A 23958-nucleotide genomic window follows, 5' to 3' on the forward strand; every position below is an offset into this window, starting at 1 on the left:
AATTCAGTCTTGGTGCAGAATTACAGCCACTAGAGCCAGTCCCACAATGAGCTTTCCTTAGTATGTGCCATTTCTGTGTCTGTAGCTATTGAGGAGGAGAAAGGGGGGGCAAGGTGGAGGGTGGGGGTGCGGCCTTGACCAACTGCCACTTTGCTAGTTTGAAAGCCATGATGTCTCTCTCTCATGGGTGGGCCAAATTCTCTGGGCGGGCAAAGCAGAGAAAGGGGAGGTAACTTTGCTCCTCATAAGGAGCAAGATTCCAGATTGGCCCATCTGAGCTTTCATTTTCTCAAAGGCAGAGCAGGATACCCAGGGCTCGGTTTACACCTATTGCCATTTCTAGCCACTGGGGGACCATAGGCAGGCTGGGGGAACTCATATTAATGTTAAAAAACCTAATAACGTGAAATTTTCAAGCCATGGGACCTTTAAGGGGAACTCTATCATATTAATATTGCACGTCCATGAAGTGGGGTGATTTGTAAGAGAAAGATTCAACACGAGTGGTCAAAATAAATAAACAGGGGCCAAGATATCTTGATTTTAAGTTACCAGTATGGACCAAGCACCAAAAACACAATAGATGTAGTAACTGAACTTCATTGCCAAACGTAACTGGGATACTATGTAAGCTTCAACACTTAAGTTAGCAGCTAGCTAGCTTATAAGGGTTAAGGATGGGTTAGGTTATAAAACAGGGTTTGGGTTAGGCATGACAACAAAATATGGCATCATTTAGTCTGACTCTCCCTGCCTGATAAATGTCCACATCTTTCAAATTCCATGCCTGCAGTTTGTGATGCATGGTTTATAATATTATTTAGTCTCCAAGACCAACCTGAGATAACTGTAATAACATCATCAGGGTTATTTCATCAGACTTTATAAAGCTCCCTCCAGAACCACAAAAGACATTATACTGTGTGTGTAGTACTCCTCGTGATGAGTAAACTAAAGCATCATGGGTGGACTGATACAGTTTGATCCCCTAACTGTTAATAATTTACATAAATCAAGTGTTTAAAAAAAACAACTAAATAATGTGCCTATATACAGTTCTAGATCCTCTACATTAGCAACAATCTAGTGCTAATGTCTTAGACATTCACTTTACAATAGCCCACTGAAGGGTCATAAAAGTAAGAAGTGAGAAGTGATAAAAGAGATATTATAAAAGCAAAGGGGAAGGGTACAAAAGTTTTTTTTAGTGCAATTAGAAATAATACACTCCTCACATATTGACTGCTCAAATTACTGCTGAGATCATTTTCAATGACGAATTCAACTCTGCAACACGGAAATCACTATGTGTAAAGTCCATTTGGTTCAATTAAACCAAATGACTGGAAGATAATGAGCTCATTCGGCAAGCTAGTGTACTTGGATGACATCTTATTTTCCGATCGATGATGGTGATGATGTTTTCTGTTATTCATAATAATGGCCATTACATATAATGCCTGCAACAATTAACTGGACTAGAAAAGATAGCTGCTGTTTTCTTAAATGAGTCTGGATAATTGTTGGTAGACCACAATGTTTGGTAACAGGAGGCATTATCTCACGGGAATGCCTGTCTGCTCACACTGTACCAGCTTCTCACTGATGACTGAATTATTCACAGCACAGATGGAGTGGGATCCTGTTCTGTATAATTCCCCAACAGGCTCAAACAGGGACAAGAATATTCAATCACAGAAATCTACAGACAGTTTTCTCTTTACATTTGGCTTCCTGACTTAAGGCTACAATTAATTTTTAACATTTTTTTATTCCAGCTTCATTCCTCACTTTTACTCCCATCACCGTACGTAAGTGTTGGTGTGTCGGTGATGCCTTGTCGAGGATGTCTAACATTATTTCTAATTAGCCTGTTTCAATTTTATCAAACAGAAACTCACTACACTGTAATTCAAATGCAAAATAAGTCATTTCGAGCATTTAGATTCTTACCTTACATCGGTCAAATTGCTTCTCATTTGGTATTCAAACCTGCAGCCACTAACTGGAACTAATAAAAAATTATATTGGTAATAAGTAAAAAATCATATGTTTAAAAAATTTGACTTATTAAACATGATTTTGATTAAAGAATCGATTCAAAGTAAGATATTTGGGCCACTATACATTAACAATAACAAAGAAAAATAATAGGGACTATTACTATATATTTGTGAGTAAAGCACAACATAGAAACATGCCAGACGTTATTATTAAGGACGCAAATACTGAAGTCACACATATGCACACACATACAATAAACGTATGTTCAGTTTTAGCTAATACATGTACAACCTTTTTAACCAAATCTATTGTATTCCATTAAAAATACTGAGAATAGCCCTTACATAATATGTGGGGGACTGAATGCTGACTCACAGGAAGATTAAACATTTACAGACTTTGTTACACAAGAGAGAGGGACCAATAATTTGGGAAAGCAACCTTGTATTGGTTACACACTGTACCAATTATCTTTGTAAGAGTCTTTAGAGTTAGTCTTTTGATTGAATTTAAAAGGTACGACGAGAACCAAACATGACATAAAATTCATCAAAAAGACAGATATTTGGAATTTACTAAAGCATGATAACTTCATTATCAATTGCTCCCTCATCAAGATGATAAAAGTAAACTGAGGAAAGGAGGAAAGTGGAATTCTTAACTATATGTTGAATAATTTTAAATATATGAATACTATATGTATTGTCTGTAGCTTGGAAGTAAGAAAATTAAATGAAGTCGGTTCGGTGTGTGCGCTTGGTATTTCTTATTAAGGGGAACTGTTAAAAGATTTTGGAGAAAAATAAACCTGACAATATCAAAGACGCCTACATCCTTCTCTGATGCAGATGCAGAGTTTAATACAGGCTGTGTTTGGATGTAGTGCAGGCAACATAGGTTATTAATAGGACATTAACCTGGTGCAACAACTGATTTGCATAAGACACTCAGTTTAAAGGTAGAAACTTGATATTAAAGCTTTAGTGCGTAACTTTTTGATATTAATGAGCGTCCGTTACATTCAAGCCATTGCCAAATGAGTTGCTACGAAGCTAATTAACACTATCAGCTCCACACAACTCTGTCTGTATTTCTCAGACCGGTTATGTTCAGAAGATTGTGGCGTCCGGTGACTTTCCCGCGCAGAAATTCGAGTGAAGATAATTACCTCTTCTGAAGAGTCCATCATTTTTTTTTTAATCCTCCATGTCCTCCTTGGCTACAGGCAACTGCGTGGAGGAGGGACGCGTGCGCAATCACGGAAGGCTTGTATCATGTGGACGCGCCGACAGTGTTGTTGTCATTAAAATACGCACTATAGCTTTAAGGAACTAGTGGGTAAAAATTAGGTGAAAAAGACCATGCTTATTTCACTCAGTAGATGATATGAGATGTTAAATATGAATAACTTTGATTTTGACGTCGCTATATGACAGGAACAATGCCTGGGAGCACTGAGAGATCCCCTAGGAGGAGCAAGAGGATGTTGCCAGGGGGAAAGGACATCTGGGCTACTCAGTTGACCCTGTTGCCATGGCAACCTGACTCAGGTACTGTATGTGGTTAACACAAGGGGGTAAGCTTCGCTTCAGAACTCGAGCCATCATGGCGCCATTTTGTTGCTAACTGGCCATCACCTCCTGTTAGCATTCCGCTGACCGCCATTTTTTTTTTTTACGTCACTTGACTGCGAATAACTTTACATCTGAAGCGTTTAAAGACTCTATTTGTCCGTTGTTTAGTTCCAAAGAAACACGACAATGTATAAAAGGCTTCATTACCTTGTACCTCACGTTATGGCTCCGTAGCAGACGTTTTTGTAAAAATAAGCTAACGATTGTGTCATAACCAAGTGACTTACTGTCGCATAGTAGAGGAATTACCGAATAGTACAGGAGAAGCTCGCAGGCAGTTTCGATTTACATGAGATGTTTAGGTTTAATTACTAATGTTAACTAGCATGTTAGTGATCAATAATTAGCCTGTGCCCATGTTATCTCCTTACATACACCTACAGTCTCCGTATCTGTAAGATTGGGAATGATTGAGATTTCTCTTGGCACAGCTACCAGAAGACTTACAACTTTCAGACACGTTGGTCACGTCACATTCTCTCAGTTGGAGGCTGCGCAGTAAAGCTGGCCATCACCGGAAAAGTGCTTCTAATAGCCTTCACTGGTCTCCGTCCAGAGCAACGGGGTCTATTGGTCCATTATATACTGTCTATGGGTTAACAAAATTGATGGCCAGTTGAGGCTAAGGTCCTCAAATAGTCAGTAATGCCTAGGTTTAGATGGTATAGGAGGTGTTTAAAATCATTTGCACAAATGTTACAGTACAAAATAAGGAACACCTACTGGACATAAGTGGAAAAGTAATCTAAATGTGTTTTAGTCTAAGTTGTGCTAGTTGCTTTATTGTCACTTTTGACATCTATCCTTGGTATTTTTGGATATTGTTGCACGTCTTTATTGCCGTTGTTGCGTTCTGTCCGCATGGAAACAGTTGCCATGTAGAATGTCAAAAAGCACAAAACCATCTTAAAACCACGAAGACACCCACACACTCCACAGGCAATCCATGAGCACTCTCACCAGCACTCTGATACACACTCCCACACATGTTCATACAATGCCCCGAATAGAGAGAGAGAGAGAGAGAGAGAGAGAGAGAGAGAGAGAGAGAGAGAGAGAGACACACACACACACACACACACACACACACACACACACACACCCTCTGGAATCTTCAACAATCACAAAATAAATGGGATATCCCAAATTATTCAACATGCACACACTTATACAACCAGCCCATTCAGCTGGCTCCTACATTGTGATAAGCACTCTCTTAAGAGTCATCATCCATCCAGAACATGAATACTGCCATGGCAAAGAGAGGCACTGAGTGTTCTGACTCAACACGAAAAATCATGATTATTCTAACCGGCTTGATTTATTAAAAGCTTGTTATTTCAGTTACAGCACCATCATGACCTTCAATAAATGCGGTTACATAAAAAATAAATCATGTCTACTCACTTTTGTAACATGTCAAGAATTACATCATGTACCTACCGTATATGCAAACTATAACTTTGGAATTGCCTATTAAGTAAAGTGTGGTTTATCCATTTAGGTCTTCTTTACTGAATTAATTCATACAATAATAAAACAGTAACATTTTAGATTACAGCCTGCAAATTACAGTGTAATCATTTAGTTTATACAGGGTATTAATGAATACTTACTGGGCAAAAAGACGAGTCAGAGTAAGAATCTACTTAACAATTACGGGGTACAGTAATAGTTACTAAGTAACAAGTCAGGGAAAATGGCTAAATGGGTTGAAAGTGCCGATATTGCAATAAAATTATTTAGGGTATAAATTTTAAGAAAAGTGTTATTACAAATGAGAAATGAGATTGTATAATATTTCTATGCTCAAAGTACTTTAATTAATATGACAAGGCTCAAACAAACATCGCAGCCCAACGACAGCGAAGGCAGCACAGCACACAGTTGAACAAGGACGAGTGTCAACGGGGACAGTTTCACAGTGATAAATGCTGATGAGGAAGGTGGACTGTGAGGTCAAGGGTCAACCTCCCAGAGCTCTGATCTGCCATACCTTTTCTGACGCAGATCAGCTCATGTACTCCACAGTTACGCTCGCCACCTGGAAAGACAATGCAGTTTCAATGAGCCACACTGTGATGGAGGCAACGAGAGACAGAACGAACATCATGGGAACACATTTGAATATGTTGGAACATTTAGACAAATTCCCAGAAAAGGACAAGAACAACACACATATATATATAAGACACTGACAGAGAACGGATGGTAACAGTCCAATGTTGGTGTACAAACTGCTCGAGATTAAAATGCACCGGTTAATCTAAGAAACACTACAGAGATTTATTCAAACAGTCTGCGCATGTTGGCGCAGACTAAATGTATCTTTATATGGCACTGACATTGGGTTTAATTGTATTTTCTTTCTTTCTTTCCTAATGGACAACTACAAAACTTTGAATGTCGACATACGTTCCCCAAATTATTTTGCCAGCACACTGACAGCTACTGCCTGATTTGTGCTCTTCTGTGGACAAAGGCACTCTACATGATTAAAGGCTCGTTTAGTTTTTAACCCACAAATACTGTGATAAGCAGTTTCTATTCAGAGGCTTGAGTATGTGCTATGTGTTTTATGTGTAGGTGCTGCCTTTGGATCTTGTAAGCCAAAACACTTATTTACAGTAACAGTACCTGTCCTAATTAGGTGTAAATAACCTCTTTTTGTCCTTTGTCTCACTTCTTACATCTCTCCTGCTAATTTTTGTTTTTTACTTTATTGATATAGAACTTTAAAATACAAAACACTTGTTCTAAATGTCTTTACATAAAACCCTCTTCTTGCTTAGAGAAAGGACCTGGGGAAAGACAAAACATGGACCTTTTTCACAGCAGACATTTTGACTTGTCATAGTAGGAAAAGCACAGCTGAAATTGATAACCTTAACAATGGCTCAATTCCATCAAGTGTCCCAGTAAGCTGTTTCAGTGAGTCAGCGTGCACAATACCAGGGCCTCTCCTAAGTGGAATGCAGCCATCATTAATGGTTTTGAATTCACCATGTCAACATGTCTGCCGTGAAAAAAGGTCTATTAAAGGAATAGTTTAATATCTTAGAAAATACATATATTCACTTCCTTGCTGAAAGTTAGATGAGAAGCTTAATATCACTCTCATATTTGTCTGTTAAATATGAAGCATCAGCTAGCAGCCAGTTAGCTTAGCTTAGCACAATGACTGGAATCAGGGAGAACAGCTCCTCCTGTTTGTTATTGTACAGCATCTCTGACATTTAGAAAACCCACCGTTTGGGTGGCAGCTGCAGGAGTATGATTGTCCATCAGAGCATTAGGATATCATGAGATACTGTAGATAGATAGACACTATTATTCAGAGAGAGGACCTCTGCATAGAGCTCACCATGGTTTTCTTCGACAGGTTTCCAGACAGTGATTGTAATTCAGAACTATTACTCACACTTGTGAGGGCCTCGCAGTCTCTGAGCTCAGCCTCTGGGATCTGCCTACAGGTTGAGGTTTCAAATAGCTCTAGCTGCCTTCAACTGTGACACTTGTAAGATTTTCACAGCTCTGTACCAAATCTAAAGAAAGGCTGAGAGCACTAAGACTAATGGTGTCACGGTGGTGCAATGGTCAGAGACACATGGCCTTTGCCTCATGTCATTTTTTTATACCAAGCTAACATTTGAACTACATAATGACGTATCTAAAAAAGAATCGGTCATGTAGGGCTAAAGGAAAAGCTTTATTTTACTGGGCTGTATGCAGAAACCCAAATAGAGTCAATCTATTGTCTAATCTAGACAGAAGAGCATATAATTTAATTGGCAGCAGAAAACCCACAAACACATTAGAACAGAAATGAAGAAAAAAAAACGTCTACAAAAACATTATTAGTTTCTTTTTTTTAATTGCCTTAACCCACCCTGCTAAAAAATGTACATACTCGGGCCCCTGGTAAACTCACCTGGTAGAGCGGGTGCCCATATATAGAGGTTTACTCCTCGACGCAGCAGCCGTGATTTCGACTCCGACCTGCGGCCCTTTGCTGCTTGTCATTCCCCTTCTCTCTCCCCTTTCAATTCTAAGCTGTCCTATCCAAATAAAGGCCTAATATGGTCCCCCAAAAAATCTAAAAAATGAACATTCTGCATTGTTCCTGGTCCAGCCTCCCATCTTGGAAAGGTCATGTCAAACACACAAATATAGCTCAGATTTGATACTGATTAAGAAGAGCAGGGTCTGTTGGCTTAGGTCAGTCTGAACCTTTCATAAAAGACAGAAGCAAGAGAACTAAACAACAATTGATTAATTAATTAAGTCGATCAACAAGAAGTTTAATAATTTATTGTGAAAATATATATATATATATATATATATATATACACATATATATGCAAAAATGCCTTTCTGGGATAGTAAACAGAATATATTTGGGTTTTGGAAAATATATTCATTATTGAAAAACAATCGCAGCCCGCAATTTTGAGTACAGGCCCTTTAACAGTGCTTCGAGCTTTTAATACAAAGACAGCACCTCACCTTACATCCCTGTGTTCTTCAACTTGTATCGTCCAAATTTATTTTTTATTTAGCAGCTCAATAATTTTCATCTTTATAAAATTAGGCAGTCAATTCAAACCTCTTGGGTCTCTGACTGGTGAAAAAGAGTGACCAGGCTGCAGATATGGTACAAACCAATGTCTGTTTATTTAGTTTTTTTACTGTTAACAGTCTAAATCCTGTAACTCAAGTAAAGCCAATGACTCAACTAAAAATGTTGCAGTTGTAAAAAAAATGTTGTCGTGTTCTTAGTGACATATTTACCAGGTTTTGTGGCATGTGTTAACATCTTCATTTACTTAAAGTTATTAGTATCTTCACTACTACTGTTACAGTAGTACTATATCCTTGACGTTCTACTTCCTGGGATTGCTCCGTTGCCGCCGGAAAATGCGCCGGATATCACTCATTTAGGCCGGAAATCGGTTGCCTTGGGCTACCTTTGTGTTGGCATTTTAAACTCCGGTTGATTTATGAGGACTATGGTTAACTGCTCCTCAGATCTCTGCAGGGTAAATCCAGACAGCTAGCTAGACTATCTGTCCAATCTGAGTTTTCTGTTGCATGACCTGATGTGAGTCGAGTGTAGATGTGTGTTGTGCATGCGTCACTTTGCGACAATGATGAGGGCGACTTGTGAGTTGTTTGTGATCCTCGTTACTTTCCTCAGATACAAATAAAAAAAAACATCATGGTCAATTTGACGTGTCAAACAAATGGCAATGCTATTGGGTACTGTTATGATGTGTACTTGCTACAGTGTATTTTCTCCCCAGTAAAAAGCTAATCTTGATGGTAATTGGGTCTTTTAATGATGTTGTCAACAAACTCAAGATAACTTTCTCCTGTCTCAGCTGTCAGTTTATCAGTCTGAGGTAAACTGCTTTCAGGAGGACACTCTGCCAAACTCTACAAGTTAGCAATCAAACACAACAAAGGCTGTCACTTGTAGGGCGTTTTGAGCTAACGTTAGCAATCAAACAATCATAGATAGCTAAAACGTTTGCCGGATCCGGACCCCTTGGCGCTATGCCGTAAACCGTTTAAATCGGAGCATGCGCAACTCACATCTGCACTCGACTCACACCGGGTAGCGACAAGACTAAAACAACTTTTAAAACGTACACATGTTCCACCAAAACAAGTTCCTTCCAAGCCTATTTTGCAGCAGCACCGTGGCTTTTCTCCAGTGCTTAGCACTGCCCAAGACGATTGTGATAGTTTAAAGAAATGCCAATAAACCACAACATGTTTTCCTCCCATCCACGAATGCTATGTGGAGTAGCCAGAGTCTCCTCCAGCGCGCTGTGGGAGGAGGGTCTGGCAAAGAGAGACTACTGTTACTGTAACATAAAACTAGGCAGTGTTTACAGTAAGCATAAAGTATTAATACTCGTTTATTTCCCATGTATAGGGAAGTAACTTTACTGTTGCTCGAACGCCTCAGTAAATATTCACAATTTGTTTAATAATGGCCACACAGGACACAAGTGTTATAAGATATCAAAGGTTCATGTAAATACAAACCTCGGTAAGACATAAAACAGTGTGTGGCCGATAGCCATGTTACAGCATGTAAACACAGCCACTGAAGGAAATTGAGCCTCTGCTGTATATGACAAGACTGTCTGAAAAATTTTCCTGCACAACAAGGAGCCGAGTTGTTGCTGTTGTCCAGCAGATCAATACAGCAGCTGTGTGTGGGAGGAAGCTGCCTTTGCTCTTTCACTCACCACACACCATATTTGTCAAAAATAAAATTTTCTCGCATGTGCTCTTGAATACAGTACACAGTGCCGGTTGCTCATATCACACCACAAGCAATCTCTCTCTCTCTCTCTCCCATCTTTTCAATGTTTTGGGGATGAAAGTTCCATTAACCAGCACTCAAATTTTCTTACCAATGGTGCCACATACTTACTTGCTAATGCCACGTAGACAGTCAAATAAGCAAATGGATGCATTAATGGGAAAAATGTTTGCTTTAACATATTTGTCATTACCACATGGGAAAAATGAATATGCACAGACAGACAAAATATACTGATTAATATATAATTGCTAAATCCAATCAACTTGCTCTTTGCATGGACTTCCTCTAAGCATAGTAGGTAAGAGTCAGTGAATGTTAATGTGCAGTGTTGTTCTTCAAGGGGAAATGGTGATTATTCGCCCCTTCCCACGCATAGAATGTGAACGGGAGGCGAATAATCGCCATTTCCCTTTGGAAACCTTCGCTTCTGTGGCAAAACTTCAGTGAACTTTGACCGAAGGAATCGCAGCCTCAACCAGCAAAGCAGTGTGTGTGGTTGAACTCGCTTGGTTGTGAGCCAAGATGGAAGAGACTGTGATTGTTATTAACAAATAGCCGGTATCACCTCGGCGGGCAATGGTCACTCACCGGCATTCACCTGCATTCACACGTGTGACCGTGCCCTGAAAACGGTGCATGTCTCATAGGATAGGCTGGACAGAGAGGAAGCTTTTTTTTTTTTCTGCCTCACGCAGCTTTAATTGTCTTTTCCAATTATGAAAATTATAAGACTTTGTGTCTACCTGTGGCACTTTTGAGAGTACACTGAAAAGAGAGCGCTGGCTCTTTAAACCTTGTCAGTACATCGAGCGGTTCACATGATCTCTTTTTGAGTCTGACAGCAATCAATTCAAAGCACCAGTTGTGATCAATATGTGCAATTACTGAGTTCTTGTTTCTCACCCTTGGCTTCACCAAGTCTGTCTCACTTCTGCATGCTAAATCAAGGTGAAGTCTGTGGCCTCGCAGCCTTTTCTTCTTGCAGACATCTGGGGCCGGGCTGGAAACATTTTTAGGATTTGTCCCAGTTTCTTTAAGGAATCTCCTCTACCTGCCCCCTCTAATCAGGCTGCCGAGGCTAACATGTCTGGGTTAAGGAGAGAGGGATGGACTGAGAACGTGATACAGAAAGTTGGGCTGAACAAATTGACCTGACAGATACAGTATTTGGTTGTTTGAGGTCAGTGGAAAGAACATGCTGTGAGAGAAAGGAACAAGGGAAAGAAACTTGTGGTGCTGCCCCAATTAAGTTTCACACTGTAAGTTGAATATTTACCTGCTTTCCAACTTCTGAGGGAACTACCTGGCCCTTTAAACTGCTGGTCTGGAGGAATGGGCAAAGGCATGACCCACCCTACTCTCACTCTGATTGTCTTACCCTGATATTCTTACGCTAACCTTAACCAATCTCACTCCTTGTGCCTAAACCTAACCAACCCATCAACCAATCAAAGGCGGGTCATGCTTTTGATGTCCCTCCGGGCCATCCATTCTAGCATCAACCCTCCACTATGTTCATCAGCTAGTTCCAATCCAATCCAATCCACCTTTATTTATAAAGCACTTTAAAAACAACATAGTTGACCAAAGTGCTGAACACAATCTAAAATAAGCAATAACATATAGTAGTGACACAATAGAACAATAAAATAGCAATTCTAAAAAGAAAAACAGCCTCAAAAATCATCCCTCAAACTGAGTTAAAACCCAAAGAAAATAAATGAGTTTTAAGACGAGATTTAAAAACGGGAAGAGACTCGGTCAATCTGATGTGCAAAGGCAGTACATTCCAGAGTCTCGGAGCTGCCACCGCAAACGCACGATCACCCCTGGATTTACGTTTGGTCTTAAGGATGACCAGTAGTGCCTGGTCCGCCGACCGGAGCAAACAAGAGGGGGTATAGGGTACAATCAAATCGGACAAATACTTGGGGGCCAAATCATGCAGACATTTAAAAACAAATAAAAGAATTTTAAAATCTGTGCGAAAATGCACAGGAAGTTGCTTACTTTGCCAGTGTGCAGTTTGGTGCTGGGCAGATAGCATATAATAAGTTTAGGTTTTTCGCTAAAAACAGTTGCCTGCTGTGTCTGGAAACAAAGCTAATGAGACAGTAAAGTTGTGGGCTGTAAAACCAAAACAATGAGCTGAAAGTTGCCACTATGTAAAACTAAAGTGTAGAGATGCACCGATAGACTGGCCGGTGACCGGAATTGGCCGGTTTTCACGTGCTTGGCCATGACCGGTGACCGGCAGGTCAGTCAATGCTACAATTAACTGACAACATAAGTTATACAAGTTACAGTTCTCAAGGACGCATGCGCACACGGATGCGACAGCACAGTCTCTTTTTCCTTTCTCTCAACTTTTCCACCGTGTGTCGCGCGTACCCGTTCGCGGTGTGAAGCGCGTGTCCGCGCTATTCTCGCACATGTAGGGAACCTCGTGAATTAACCTGCAACATGTCAGCTGTTTGGAAATTCTTCAGCGTGTCTGCAGAAGATAACAAGTTTGCAATATGCAACACCTGCAAGGAAAAAGTAGGGCGTGGAGGGGCGTGGAGGGACGACACCAAAAACCAAAATCAAATTTTTTTTGTTGGATATTGGATGTGAAAAGAAGGAAATGGTTCTAACATTGCACTTTAAGATGTGTGCGAATTCCCCAGACCAGGAGTAATTTATATAGTTCTATTTTATAGTGATCCATTATCTCTTCAAAAAATGTTCTATGTTCTGTGCAAAATCTAAAGACAAGATAGAAAATAAATATTTGTGTCTGCTGTAAAGTGGTTAGAACATTTTTTATCAGAATCGGCTAAAATCGGTATTGGCTGGCCTAACTCAAATAAAATTGGAAATCGGAATCGGCCTAGAAAGTTGTAAGTGGTGCATCTCTACCAAAGTGGACTGCAGAATTGGGAGATCATTCTCTGTGGGTTTGTCACTATGAGTAACTACTTTGACATTAAAGTCCTTACACTCAAAAATGCATTTTTCTCATGTTTATGTCCCCTAAAATGTCTGAACTTAACTATACTTAATTGTATCCGACCAAAGTTTGTCACTAGAGAGGTGTTTTCACATTACTCTCCTGAAGGGGGAAATGTCTGTGCACTTCCCTGAAATTTGAGATTCAAACGTATCCTGGACAAGCTTGATTAGGTAAATCACTAATCTGTGAGCCAATCACTGTCTTATACACAAAAGCCCGCAAAGAAACCCGAAAGCTCCGGCGCAGAGCGGACTGTCAGTACAGAGAGCAAAAACACACAGTGCTGTGGAGGAGGGTCTGGCTAGTCCACACAGTATTCCGGGATGGGAGAAAAATGTGCTCTGGTTTATTGGCATTTCTTTAAACCAATCACAATCGTCTTGGGTGGCGCTAAGCACCTCACGGAGCAACGGCGCCTCTGCAAAACAGCCTCGGGAAGGAACTTGTTTGGGTGGAACGTGTACGTTCAAAGGTTGTTTTACTCATGCAACAGAAAACTCCGATCAGACAGATAGTCTAATAGTTTAAAATGCCAACTCAAAGAAAGCGGAAAGAAACGGACATCCAGCCGAAATGAAAGACATCCGGCGGAATTTACGGCAGCACCTTAACAATCCCGGGAGTGGAACATGCGGATATAGACTGACTGAGTCTGACTGACGCTGGGTTCAGACAGCAGACTGATCTCATAAAGTGGCGTATGTATGACACGCCAATTCGTATGCCATTTTGGCGTGTTATCAAGACGCGAAATCGCTTTTTAGCGTGTTTATCAATGCCGTTCGGCCACCATTGACCTACATTACGAGTGAATTTTCGCCGTAGCGAGTAGTATGAAAGGACGTAAGTCCGCAGCAGCAGGTTGGTATGGGGTGGCGGATGGGTAAAACACTTCGAGCATTTTTTTATTTATCTTTAAGCCTCCCCCAATGTTTCTTTCCTAAACCCAACCGTTTATTGTTTTCCTTATCGTGTGACGTCGGTCACGGCCGTGTTTTTGTCGTTTTTTTGTGTTACTAAAGCCTTTCCCAGTGTTCTTTTCCTAAACCCAACCTTTTATTTATTTATTTTTTTTACACGCGTGTGACGTTCTCATGATGGTACGGCACGTTCTCGCGATAACATGTGTATGTTTACATCCGCTGTATACAGCGTAGACATACACGTGGATAGCTCAAAATGCGTACAGATAACACGGAAAGTGGCGTGTATGTTTAAACAAAGTCATGATGCCATGTCGAGACAGGATGCCGAAACTATCCCGTTGCAGACCGCGAGCTCGCGGAGCTCTGCTTATGGGCCCATTGGGGCTTCGCAAACCCAAGCTCCGTGACGGATCTTTTTTTTTTTTTTTTTTTTAACTTTTTATGTGAGAAAAACCATGTAAAAAAAAAAAAAAAAAAAAAAAAAGTATGAATCATAATATTCTTAAAAACATTTTTATGAGTGGGACTTTAAACCTTGTCATTTTATCCATTGTTAAAATAAAATATGAATCAGTGCAGCTTTCAAATTAATAACTAAAAGCAGGCCTGCAGAAAGTATTTTATAATGGACTGGATTTAGAGAAGTAAGCTAGCTAAATGGGCAGTGGTCTACATGCTCATCAATAATACAGAGACAAATGATCAGCTTGTGTTGCTTCTTCATATCCTCTCAATAATAGCAATAATTGATTTATGAGAAAATGTTCTCTTCAGTGGCCATTTACAAGAAAATCATTTAGTCTCTTTATGGAAACTGGCAGAGGGAAGGTTTGTGTTACATCAGGTTGTTCATGAAACGTGTTTGCGTTGTCATATTGAAAGGCAAGAAGGAGTGACTTTGGAATAAGCTCCAGCTAAGCCAATTAGCAAATGGAGGATACAGTATCTCGAACATCTTACCTGACAGTCGGCTGTAAATTGAGAAAGCAGCAACAGTTTCCTCACACTACAGCTGTATAACATATACTGAGGCATTGGGTTTTCTCGTGAGAAAACTGTGTGAAGTCACAGCCAACTATTGCTCTATATATTACCAGCACTCTCCATAGCCCTGGGCAATGGAAACACACTCTGACAAAGTAGTGCAGTTGATACCTTATTTATAGAACAGACAAAGCCACATATACCCAATTTAGAACTATAGTATTCATTTGACAATTACTGTGAAGTAACACACAACAATACAGAAGTAAAAAACCCATGAGGAATATACATTTTAACTTTTTTCTTCAAGAAAATCTGTTATTCCCAAATCTAACTCAAACCTCAGTGGCAAATACATCTTCAGCCTTTCTGTGTACTTTTTAGCTGGGACTAATTCATCAATGTTACAAAACAAGCGTTGTATTATCAGTCGCTCCCGCTCTAAGAAGGAAGAAATTATGCCTCTCTGTTTCTTGTGATTCTCCCAAATTGTGTGAAATGGAGAGCTGATCAATAGGTAAACTGCACAAAAAATCCTTCACTTTGTCTCAACCTGACATCAAGCCCTGAGATGACAGAAACATCTAATATACAGCGGAAATGTTGTTGATGATAAGTCAGTGCAGTGGATCTCCAATCCATCCTACATACCGTAAAAACCACTTGCTCATCAAAACCTCAACAAATCAAACCTCTGAGGTCCTGAGCAGAAAAGTCCTGGGAACAATCCGCTGAGGAACATTAGCAAACATGCAGTTAAAGAAAAAGAGTATTCTTCATACTGCCAGCATATTCATATTACTGTATATATTGGCATATTCATTGGCAGATTGTATCCTGATTGATTTTGAAAGTCTGGACAGCAAAAAAAAAAAAAAAAAAAACACATGAAATGCAATTTTTGCAAATCGGATTCAAACCACATTTGGAGGATTTCTACACATGCGTCTCAGCCTGGATGCTCTGGCCGCTCAAATCGGATTGTGTCTTTTGTCTTTTGCGTCGCTCGTAACGCGACACACATAAAAGCCAGAGTGACGGACGTGCTGAGCAGAATACATGCTGCTACTAGCAGAGTGCTATGGAGGACAACATGGAGGAGAACAACAGTCAGAGAAGGACTCGACTCTGCACCCTGACTTGACAGAAATTATGGACCCCATTTCTCATGCTCCTGCGTTGGAAAGCCACGTCACCAGCTACGTAATTACCACAGCAACCCATGCAGATACGGTTGGCAAAAATCCAATCTGATCACTTGCAAATAACAGTGCAGACAGTCTGTCCTAAAGATCTGATTCAAGAAACAAATTTGCCAAATTTTTGATTTGCCTTAAGTGTGAACGTAGCCCAAAACTGCGCTCTGTGTCCACAATTCAACGGGAGATCATGTACAAGTCACAGAGTCTTATGTTCATCTGTTGTATGATCGACTTTTAGCATACAACATGCTACTAATCCTGTGGACCTTTTCCATACATGTAGCTCTTATCTCAATCTCTATCTTAAGTACATACAATATATACATTATTACCTCATTAATTGTAAAACTTTTAGCTGCATTATTTTTATTTTTTTTGCCATTTGGACCAACCCAACAAGTGGAAAATAATGCACTTTTGGCATATTTTTGCCTTAGTTGTTATAGCTAACATATTAGCAAACAGTTGACACTTTACACACTGAGCAGACATAGAACAACATTAAGGCCCCCTGCACATTGGCTGCGTAGCGTGAGCGTGTCAGCTGCGTGGCGTGTCCGTTTTTATTTTGGCTCCCATGTTAACAGGTTAGAGCTTGCAAACTGCCTGCGTGACATGCCAGGCCGCGCCAAAAACGCGTGCATGCTGGAAATAGGACCGACTATTTTTCACGCAACACGTAAGCGTGTTGAATGCGTTTCCAGGCAAAATAGAATACGAAAAGATGTTTATATGTCATATTGACATAAATACATTTAATAAATGACATTTTGATAAACATAAATGCAGATATAAATGTAATTAAAAATAATAATAATAATAATAATAATAATTATCGATTTTCAAATATTGCACCTGTCAATAACAGAACAAAATCTTCTGTAGCTTATTTTGCCATCAATACTGCCAACGTTGTATTTGCTGTAATCAAATCAGTATATATTTATGTTTAACATGGTATTTAATTTGATCAATGGGAAACATGCATGTATACAGACAAGGCTAGCAGCAGCAGCACCAAGTCAGACACGTTTCTGGTGAGCAAAGACATAGAAAACGCCACGCAGCTGCCACGCAACTGACCCGCGACAGAAACGCCACACTCACGCAGCCAGTGTGTGGGAAGCCTAACATTCATTTAGAGTCGTGCTTCTGGCCACCTGACAAATAAAAGGCTTGTCTTAGTCTTCACTAACTCCTGTTGGAAATATCTGTCCCGCTGCTAATCACTCCGTTGTGTTCACAAGCAACTTTATATAGACTGGCAGCCTCCTCACTGCCTTTTAAACTGAAATGTCCTGGTTTGATTTACGGCCCACAGTTTCACTTAGTTTCACTTTGAAAGTAATGTATTGCTCTATTCCAGATAAAATGTCTCGTATCCCACATTAGCACAAATGGTCCAAAGACATATTGGCTATTATCGCCTCATTTCCTGTTTCTCGCTCTCCAAAACAAACAGGAAGGAGGAGGGGAGAAGAGCTGAACAATCATTGACAGGAAGCAACAGGGTTCATGAAAAACATGGTCTTAAAGATGCTCTAAGCGATGTTGGGTGACGTTATTCTTGTTAACGTTCAAAGTATTTTCAAACAAAACTAGACTAGCTCGCCCCTCCCTCCTCCTCATCCCATCCCCAAAAATAAAAAATCCTTCTTGTCGGTTATTGGATGAACACTGGAACACGGTTTGTTATGTTTTTGTGGTCCAGGTTGGCCACTTTGTTTTTGTTGGAGTTAGAGGACCCTGGGCTGTCTACAGAGACCACATTTTTTATTCTAAAAGATGTGTGACATCGCTTAGAGTACCTTTAATGTTTCGAGAAAATGGTGTTTGTATTTCTATCAGTCTAAACGTATGTGATCTACCACATAGTTCTTATTGGATGTAGTTCCACTGGTTGAAAAAGGCACCAGAGGACAAATGACATGGCAGGCATTTCAGTAAGATTTGAAAGATACTGTCAAAATGTCAGCACAAAAGAGCTTTTCTGTTGATGTCATTTTAAAACATAATATTTCCACAGCTAAACGCCTCCTGCGCTGCCTACTCTGTACTTGGCTCGAGCTCAGGACTCGAGGCTTCATACACACCACACACACCACACACACTGAGAATACAAAGCGCGTGAGTCGGGCTGTTTTCGATCTGCTGGCCAGAAAACCAGGCTTAACCAGGATATGTGAAATCCACTTGGGCCTGCAGTCGATCTGTCTAGATCTTGTCACAGGAGCTGATGCATGGAGCTCAGTCCCGGGGCTGAGCAGTGGAACCACACACAATATACACCAGTCCTGCCCAGATTACATTTGTACAAGAAAATCCTCCATCTTTTTACAGCTTTTGTAAAAGTCAGGGAAAATATTTTTCCTTATTTAAATTTCTATTGCAATCACTTAATTAACAAAAAAAGTTTTCATTTACACAAGCTTGACGAAGTCTCTCAGTGATCTTTTTACAGAGAGCCTGCTGTGTACTGTATATCCAATTAACCAGCTTAAGGAGCTCTGATATATTTGGTATTTAAGGCAGCACGCTTTGATAATAGCAGTTTTAAGATGATGATCCAGATATGAAGCACAAGCTGAAGTCGCAAAATAAACAGACTTAATCGCATGACTGATTGTTAATTAATACATTAATAAAGTCTCTAAATAGCTGCCAGTTGTTGACTAAAACTACAGTTATAGTAAATGTTATAAAATGTAAAAGAAATCATTTAAATGCAATGCTTTTTTTACACATTTTGGTCAGACAGATCAAACAACTCAATTCAAACTACTAGAAATTGCGATGACCATTTCACATTGCATACATTCAGTGAGTGATTTGTAGTTGCAGCTGTATTCTGTTTTTGTATGTAAAGGCTGTATCAGTATTTCCATTATTTTTATTTAGTGTCGGCACAGAAACCCTTTGCAGTTGTTCTTACATGTATGTGAACTTTAAATGAGATGACAAGTTAAATAATAGCACTTTTTAAAGAACATAATTACTTCTAAACACTGATTCATGCAACCACAATAAAATATAAAATCTGAATTCATTCTTTGCTCTAACATGTCAGGCAGAAAAAAATTGTTCCTGTTTTTGTTACGACACGTTATGATGTTCATCCAACCTTACATCACAATCCGACCTTACATCACAAATACAGCCAGAAAGACCCCACTGGTGTGGGCAGCCCAGCCTCTGGATGCTGCAGGTGTCAGTCAGCCCCACAGCAGCTGTATAAATCTCAGCGGAGCCAACTAGCTCTGGTGAAATATCGCTGACAGGGGCAGCTATAATCACGGCCTTTCAGGAAATGGCACTTTGCTGACTAATGTAGTCAGTAGGTGGGTAGAATAAGCATCTAAAACATCTAAGTTGTGGCTGTCTTATGAACTGGAGGAGGTATGATTGCAGCGAGACTGCTGGAGATGAGGCAGGGTGAGATTTAGTAACGCAAGGATGTGGAGCTGACTCTTATGGTGTATCTCGTGAATTTATGACATGCTCCTGTTCATGCTAATTCTTCATATTATCGTCCCTAAGATGAAGAAAAAATACTTAATCATGGGGAACAATAGCTTAAAAGTGTATTATGCTGAGACAAAACTGAAAAGACTGGGATCAGATGTGTATTTGATAACTTCCTCCAATGGTAAAATTTCAGATATAAGCAAAACTGTCACTTGATAAAAAAGTGTCAAATTAAAAAACACAAAAATGCAACACTCTAAGCTATAGGCTTGGGTACCGAGACCCGGTGCTTATACGGCACCGGTGCCTTAACGATCGGTATCTACCGGACCGAATAGCAACGCGGATTTCTGTGCCTCATTTCGGTGCCACTTAAATGCCTGCTCTTCTCTCTGATGCTCCAAAACAGATGTTAGAGGCAATCCAAACATCGCCGCATGTCACGCTAGTTAACATATTAATACACTTGGCAGCAGGTAATGTTAGCCTACCGTTAGCTAGCAGCTGGAGTAAACACAGTTAAAATGCTGACAGCGAACGTTAAACGGTGTGACTGTATTTCCCTGTAGAGGATTCCAACACTGAGACATAACGGTCTGCAGCTGCTGTTGTCTGAAAAACAACACAGACGGTGCGTTCACTTGAAACTCGCCTCGCCAGCCTTGTGCTGCAATCAAAGTTATTGTAAAATACCCTTTTCCCATCCAGTGGTTGTTTTTGTCATTTAACAGGAATTTACTGGTGAAATAAGTTATTGTTATAAGTTATTATTATTACATTTTTAATAAATCATTTAATTTTGACCCTGTGGCCTTAGCAATAAACAAGCTGTTCTTTAATGTTACTGACTGTCGTTTTTGTGCTCCTTTTTATATATATATATATATTTTATTTTTTATATATATATTTTTTTTAAAGTATCGGTTCAGGCACTGTTTAAGCATCGGCACCATTTTAAAAGTATCATTTTAGCACTTTTATCGGAAAAGCTCCAAACGATACCCAACCCTACTAAGCTATTTTTCATATCAAATAAATCAAACTCTCTGTGTGACTGGCATTTATTTAAACATCTTTTTTTTCAGATTCTCCCACATACACTTGATGAGTCTCATGCAAAACAATGTGTTTCTGAATGTCACAAGTGATATTAGCAAAGCCCCGAGGCCCGGGGCTGGTGGGTGGTCTAGTTGCCTACTTTACAGCAGGAACTTGATAAACCACATCACCGTGCTGGTTTCTGAACAAAAATGTCTTGTATTCCCTGTGGCCTACTATTTTTCCGCTTATGCCAAAGACTGGTACAGACCTTAAATCATTACAGGTTTGGGGCGTCCTACTGGCCTAGTGGTTTAAATGCATAGTATGATTAAATCATTCCCACTGGGAAACTGTGTTGTCATTTTCCATATCTCTTTCTCCTCATGTTTTGTCACCTCTCTACTGCCCATGTATGAAGGCATAAAACACAGCCATAAAAAAAAGGTCTACAGGTTTGAATGTATATTTGACATAATATTTCCCATACGTGGATATTTTCAGAACACAGCTTTATATTTTGATTGAAATACTCTCTATTAACAGATCATTTATCATTGAGCTATATATTGTCCTCTTTCCAGTGACATCAAAAGTACTGTATTCCACAGCTGCAAGCATTTAAAACTGATCAAATAAACACCAAAGATACTTACAACCTGCAAAGTTATATAAGCAGAAAAAGGTGTAATTTAAGCACTGTTCACTGTGCAACCCAGAAACAGAAGCTAAAACCCAAGAGGCTATACACAAAAAAATATATTTATTATATAGAAATTATAAACTAAACTTAGTATTTTAGATATCCCAAAGCCGAACCAGAGCTTTCAAAGAATACTGTCCTGGGCTAAAACTCCATCTGTGTGGGGTTTGCTCTCTTTAACCCAAGTTGTAAAGTACCAGCATGCAACGAGGCTACAAAACGACCAGCCGACTACGACGAGAACCGAATGACAGCCAGAGTAGAAACACAACCGGCAATATTCTAGTTGGCTATATGTATAACAGTTGAAATAGCGGAGCTGTCCTTTCAGCACCACCGTCTCATGTGTCTCTTACTACTCTCACACAGGAAAAATCCGCTTCAAAGACAAAAAAAACCCAACTTAAACTGATTCCAGCCAATGCAAGCACCATCCTCCTGAAATCATTCGCACTTTTTAGTTTAAAGAATTCAGCTATGACGTGTATTATTTCCAGCCGAAGTTAATTACGAGTAAAGGAGAGACGTTATTGGCCTACTTACCATCAATCGCCATGATGTTCTGTTTGGGCTTCGCTTCCACCAAAGCGAGCGGTGAAGAAGGGGGAGCGGCCCACTGCAAGGGTGAGGGTAGGGGGAGATTCATAGTGTGGTACAGTCCACCAGGCACCCGGCAGCAAGCTGACTGTCTGAAACGAGCAACGTACAAATAAAAATATCTAACGTTTATTAATAAACTATAGCTAAGAGAAAACATACTACACATTACAGGTTGATAAATGCTCAGCAAATGATTTATTTTAGGCGAGACAGACTGTTATAATCTTATACAGTTTAGCTAGCTAATAATGTAGTTTTGCCAATCCAAAAGTAAATTTAAAAAAAATATATGCTAATACTAACTACTTATTAATAGCATATAGCTAGCTAGTGGTATTAGCAAGATGCTAAAGCAACCCAATTTAAGTTAGCTGAAGAAAAAGTTAGTTAAATAGCTAACGTTAGCTATGTTAAGATGCAATAGTAGCCTAGCCTACGCCTATAAATTGCTAATTAATCGCAATATTGTAGCTTAGCTAACCCAAATCAACTTTTGTGATATCTTCTAAAAACAAGGCATCTTCCATTTGTGGAGTTAATCCGTATTATTATCCTTTATTCAGAGCTTAATAATGTAAATTAGGTTAGCTAACCCTGAAGTAAAGCTCGGCTAACATACATATTTAAGCTGCATTAAATGCTAATACAATTCACACAAAAAATTAAAAAAAATAATACTTGCTAATGATGCTATCTAGATGTAGCTAAACAGCCTACAGAAAACATAATTTAGGAAGGCTAATGTTACATTAGTAAACTATTAGATGCCCATATGCTTATTAGATGCAAATACAGCTTAATAATGTGGCTTAGTTTGCCTAAATCGACTTTTGTGATATACTTGTTTTGAGCTTTAAGAAAATTTAAAGCAACTTAATGCTCAAAACACCAACAATGGAGATCAGCCTTGCATTTCTGAAGCTTAATTTAATATATTTTGTCTATAGCCTATGTACTTGAGGGCAATTTTAAGCTCTTCAGCAGTGGTTCTCAGCCTTGCTTTTGTGACTCAGTGCTGCTGGTTCACCCACTACCTTAGTTGTTAATCATCCACTGATTGCTGATGGCTGGAAAAGAGCAGGGCTCATACAGGAAGACATCCATCATCAGATCATCACAGACATTGTCTGGGAGTTGCTGAAAAGCATTCTGGGTGTCACAGGAAGTCACTAAGAGAAGTACAACAAAAACATAAATTGCAACACATCCTTATGATGTAACTCCTGAAATGTTCTGATCAATATGATATCTAGGAATGAAGCATACACTGGTGATTTGAATATTAAAGGTCAGGTATTAAATACAGCACTGGAATTAAATATTCATAAAGCAGGCATTCAATATTCAGTGTTGTTTTCCATAGCAGCTGTGCTTCCACCGGAGATGTAGATACAGTAAAAAAAATAAAATAATAAAGTTAGAGAATATATTAAAATATTGCTCACTTTCTATTTTACCTATAATCGAACAATCTGCACAGCCCAATATTTTACTCCTTCTTGAAAAAAAAGGTAAGTGCAGCCTCTGTGTAATGTTTTTCACCTTTGCCCTGCCCTTAAACCTGTCTTTTGCATCAATGATTCAACACAAACACAATTTATAACCTGCATGTGTTGTCCTATAATTACTTTATTGCCTTCAGTACCCTGTATTTATTCTAATCTTATCTAAACTGCTCTCTGTTTTGCTGCAGTTACCCCATTTCCTGTTGAGGTTCATTAAACCTTCATTAATTTCTATTAAATCAAATTGCTATCTCTGTAAGTCAGTCAGACAAAAAGAAAACACTACTGCCTGCCTGTATTTCTGTACATTCTTTTAGCTCTTTGAACACATACAGCCGTTGCATTGTATTAATGTTTCTATAAACCTGTTTTTGCAATAGAACTGTAAAACCCATTAAGTCTTGAGGTTCAATTTACACTACCATGCCGTCATAAGGTTGCCATGGATACATAAAGCAGCTGCCGAGCTCTACCTTGTGATTCTCTGTCAAAGACATGGGCACGTTACCCAATCGAGGTATTTTGTAACACACTTTCTCTGTACCCTCACTCTATTGGGCCT

At 39.5% G+C, this 23958-nt stretch overlaps 1 protein-coding gene across 2 annotated transcripts in view; it reads right to left on the bottom strand.

Moving 5' to 3' along the window:
• Positions 1 to 23958, bottom strand: part of syt14a (synaptotagmin XIVa) — a 50782-nt gene that overhangs the window by 25973 nt on the left and 851 nt on the right. The window contains exons 2-4 of one of the 2 annotated variants that reach the window (XM_028565680.1): positions 22926 to 23060; positions 21835 to 21980; positions 5635 to 5682 (exon numbers count right to left, since the gene is read on the bottom strand). In XM_028565680.1, coding sequence (XP_028421481.1) covers positions 5635 to 5682; positions 21835 to 21937 — 151 coding nt within the window. In that variant the 5' untranslated portion in view covers positions 21938 to 21980; positions 22926 to 23060. Of the gene's footprint in view, positions 1 to 5634; positions 5683 to 6887; positions 6941 to 21834; positions 21981 to 22925; positions 23061 to 23958 lie in introns of those variants that run through there. The other variant, XM_028565682.1, reaches the window with a different exon arrangement.

Source organism: Perca flavescens, chromosome 20 (genome assembly GCF_004354835.1).
Source record: "Perca flavescens isolate YP-PL-M2 chromosome 20, PFLA_1.0, whole genome shotgun sequence".
Taxonomy (NCBI): Eukaryota; Metazoa; Chordata; class Actinopteri; order Perciformes; family Percidae; genus Perca; species Perca flavescens.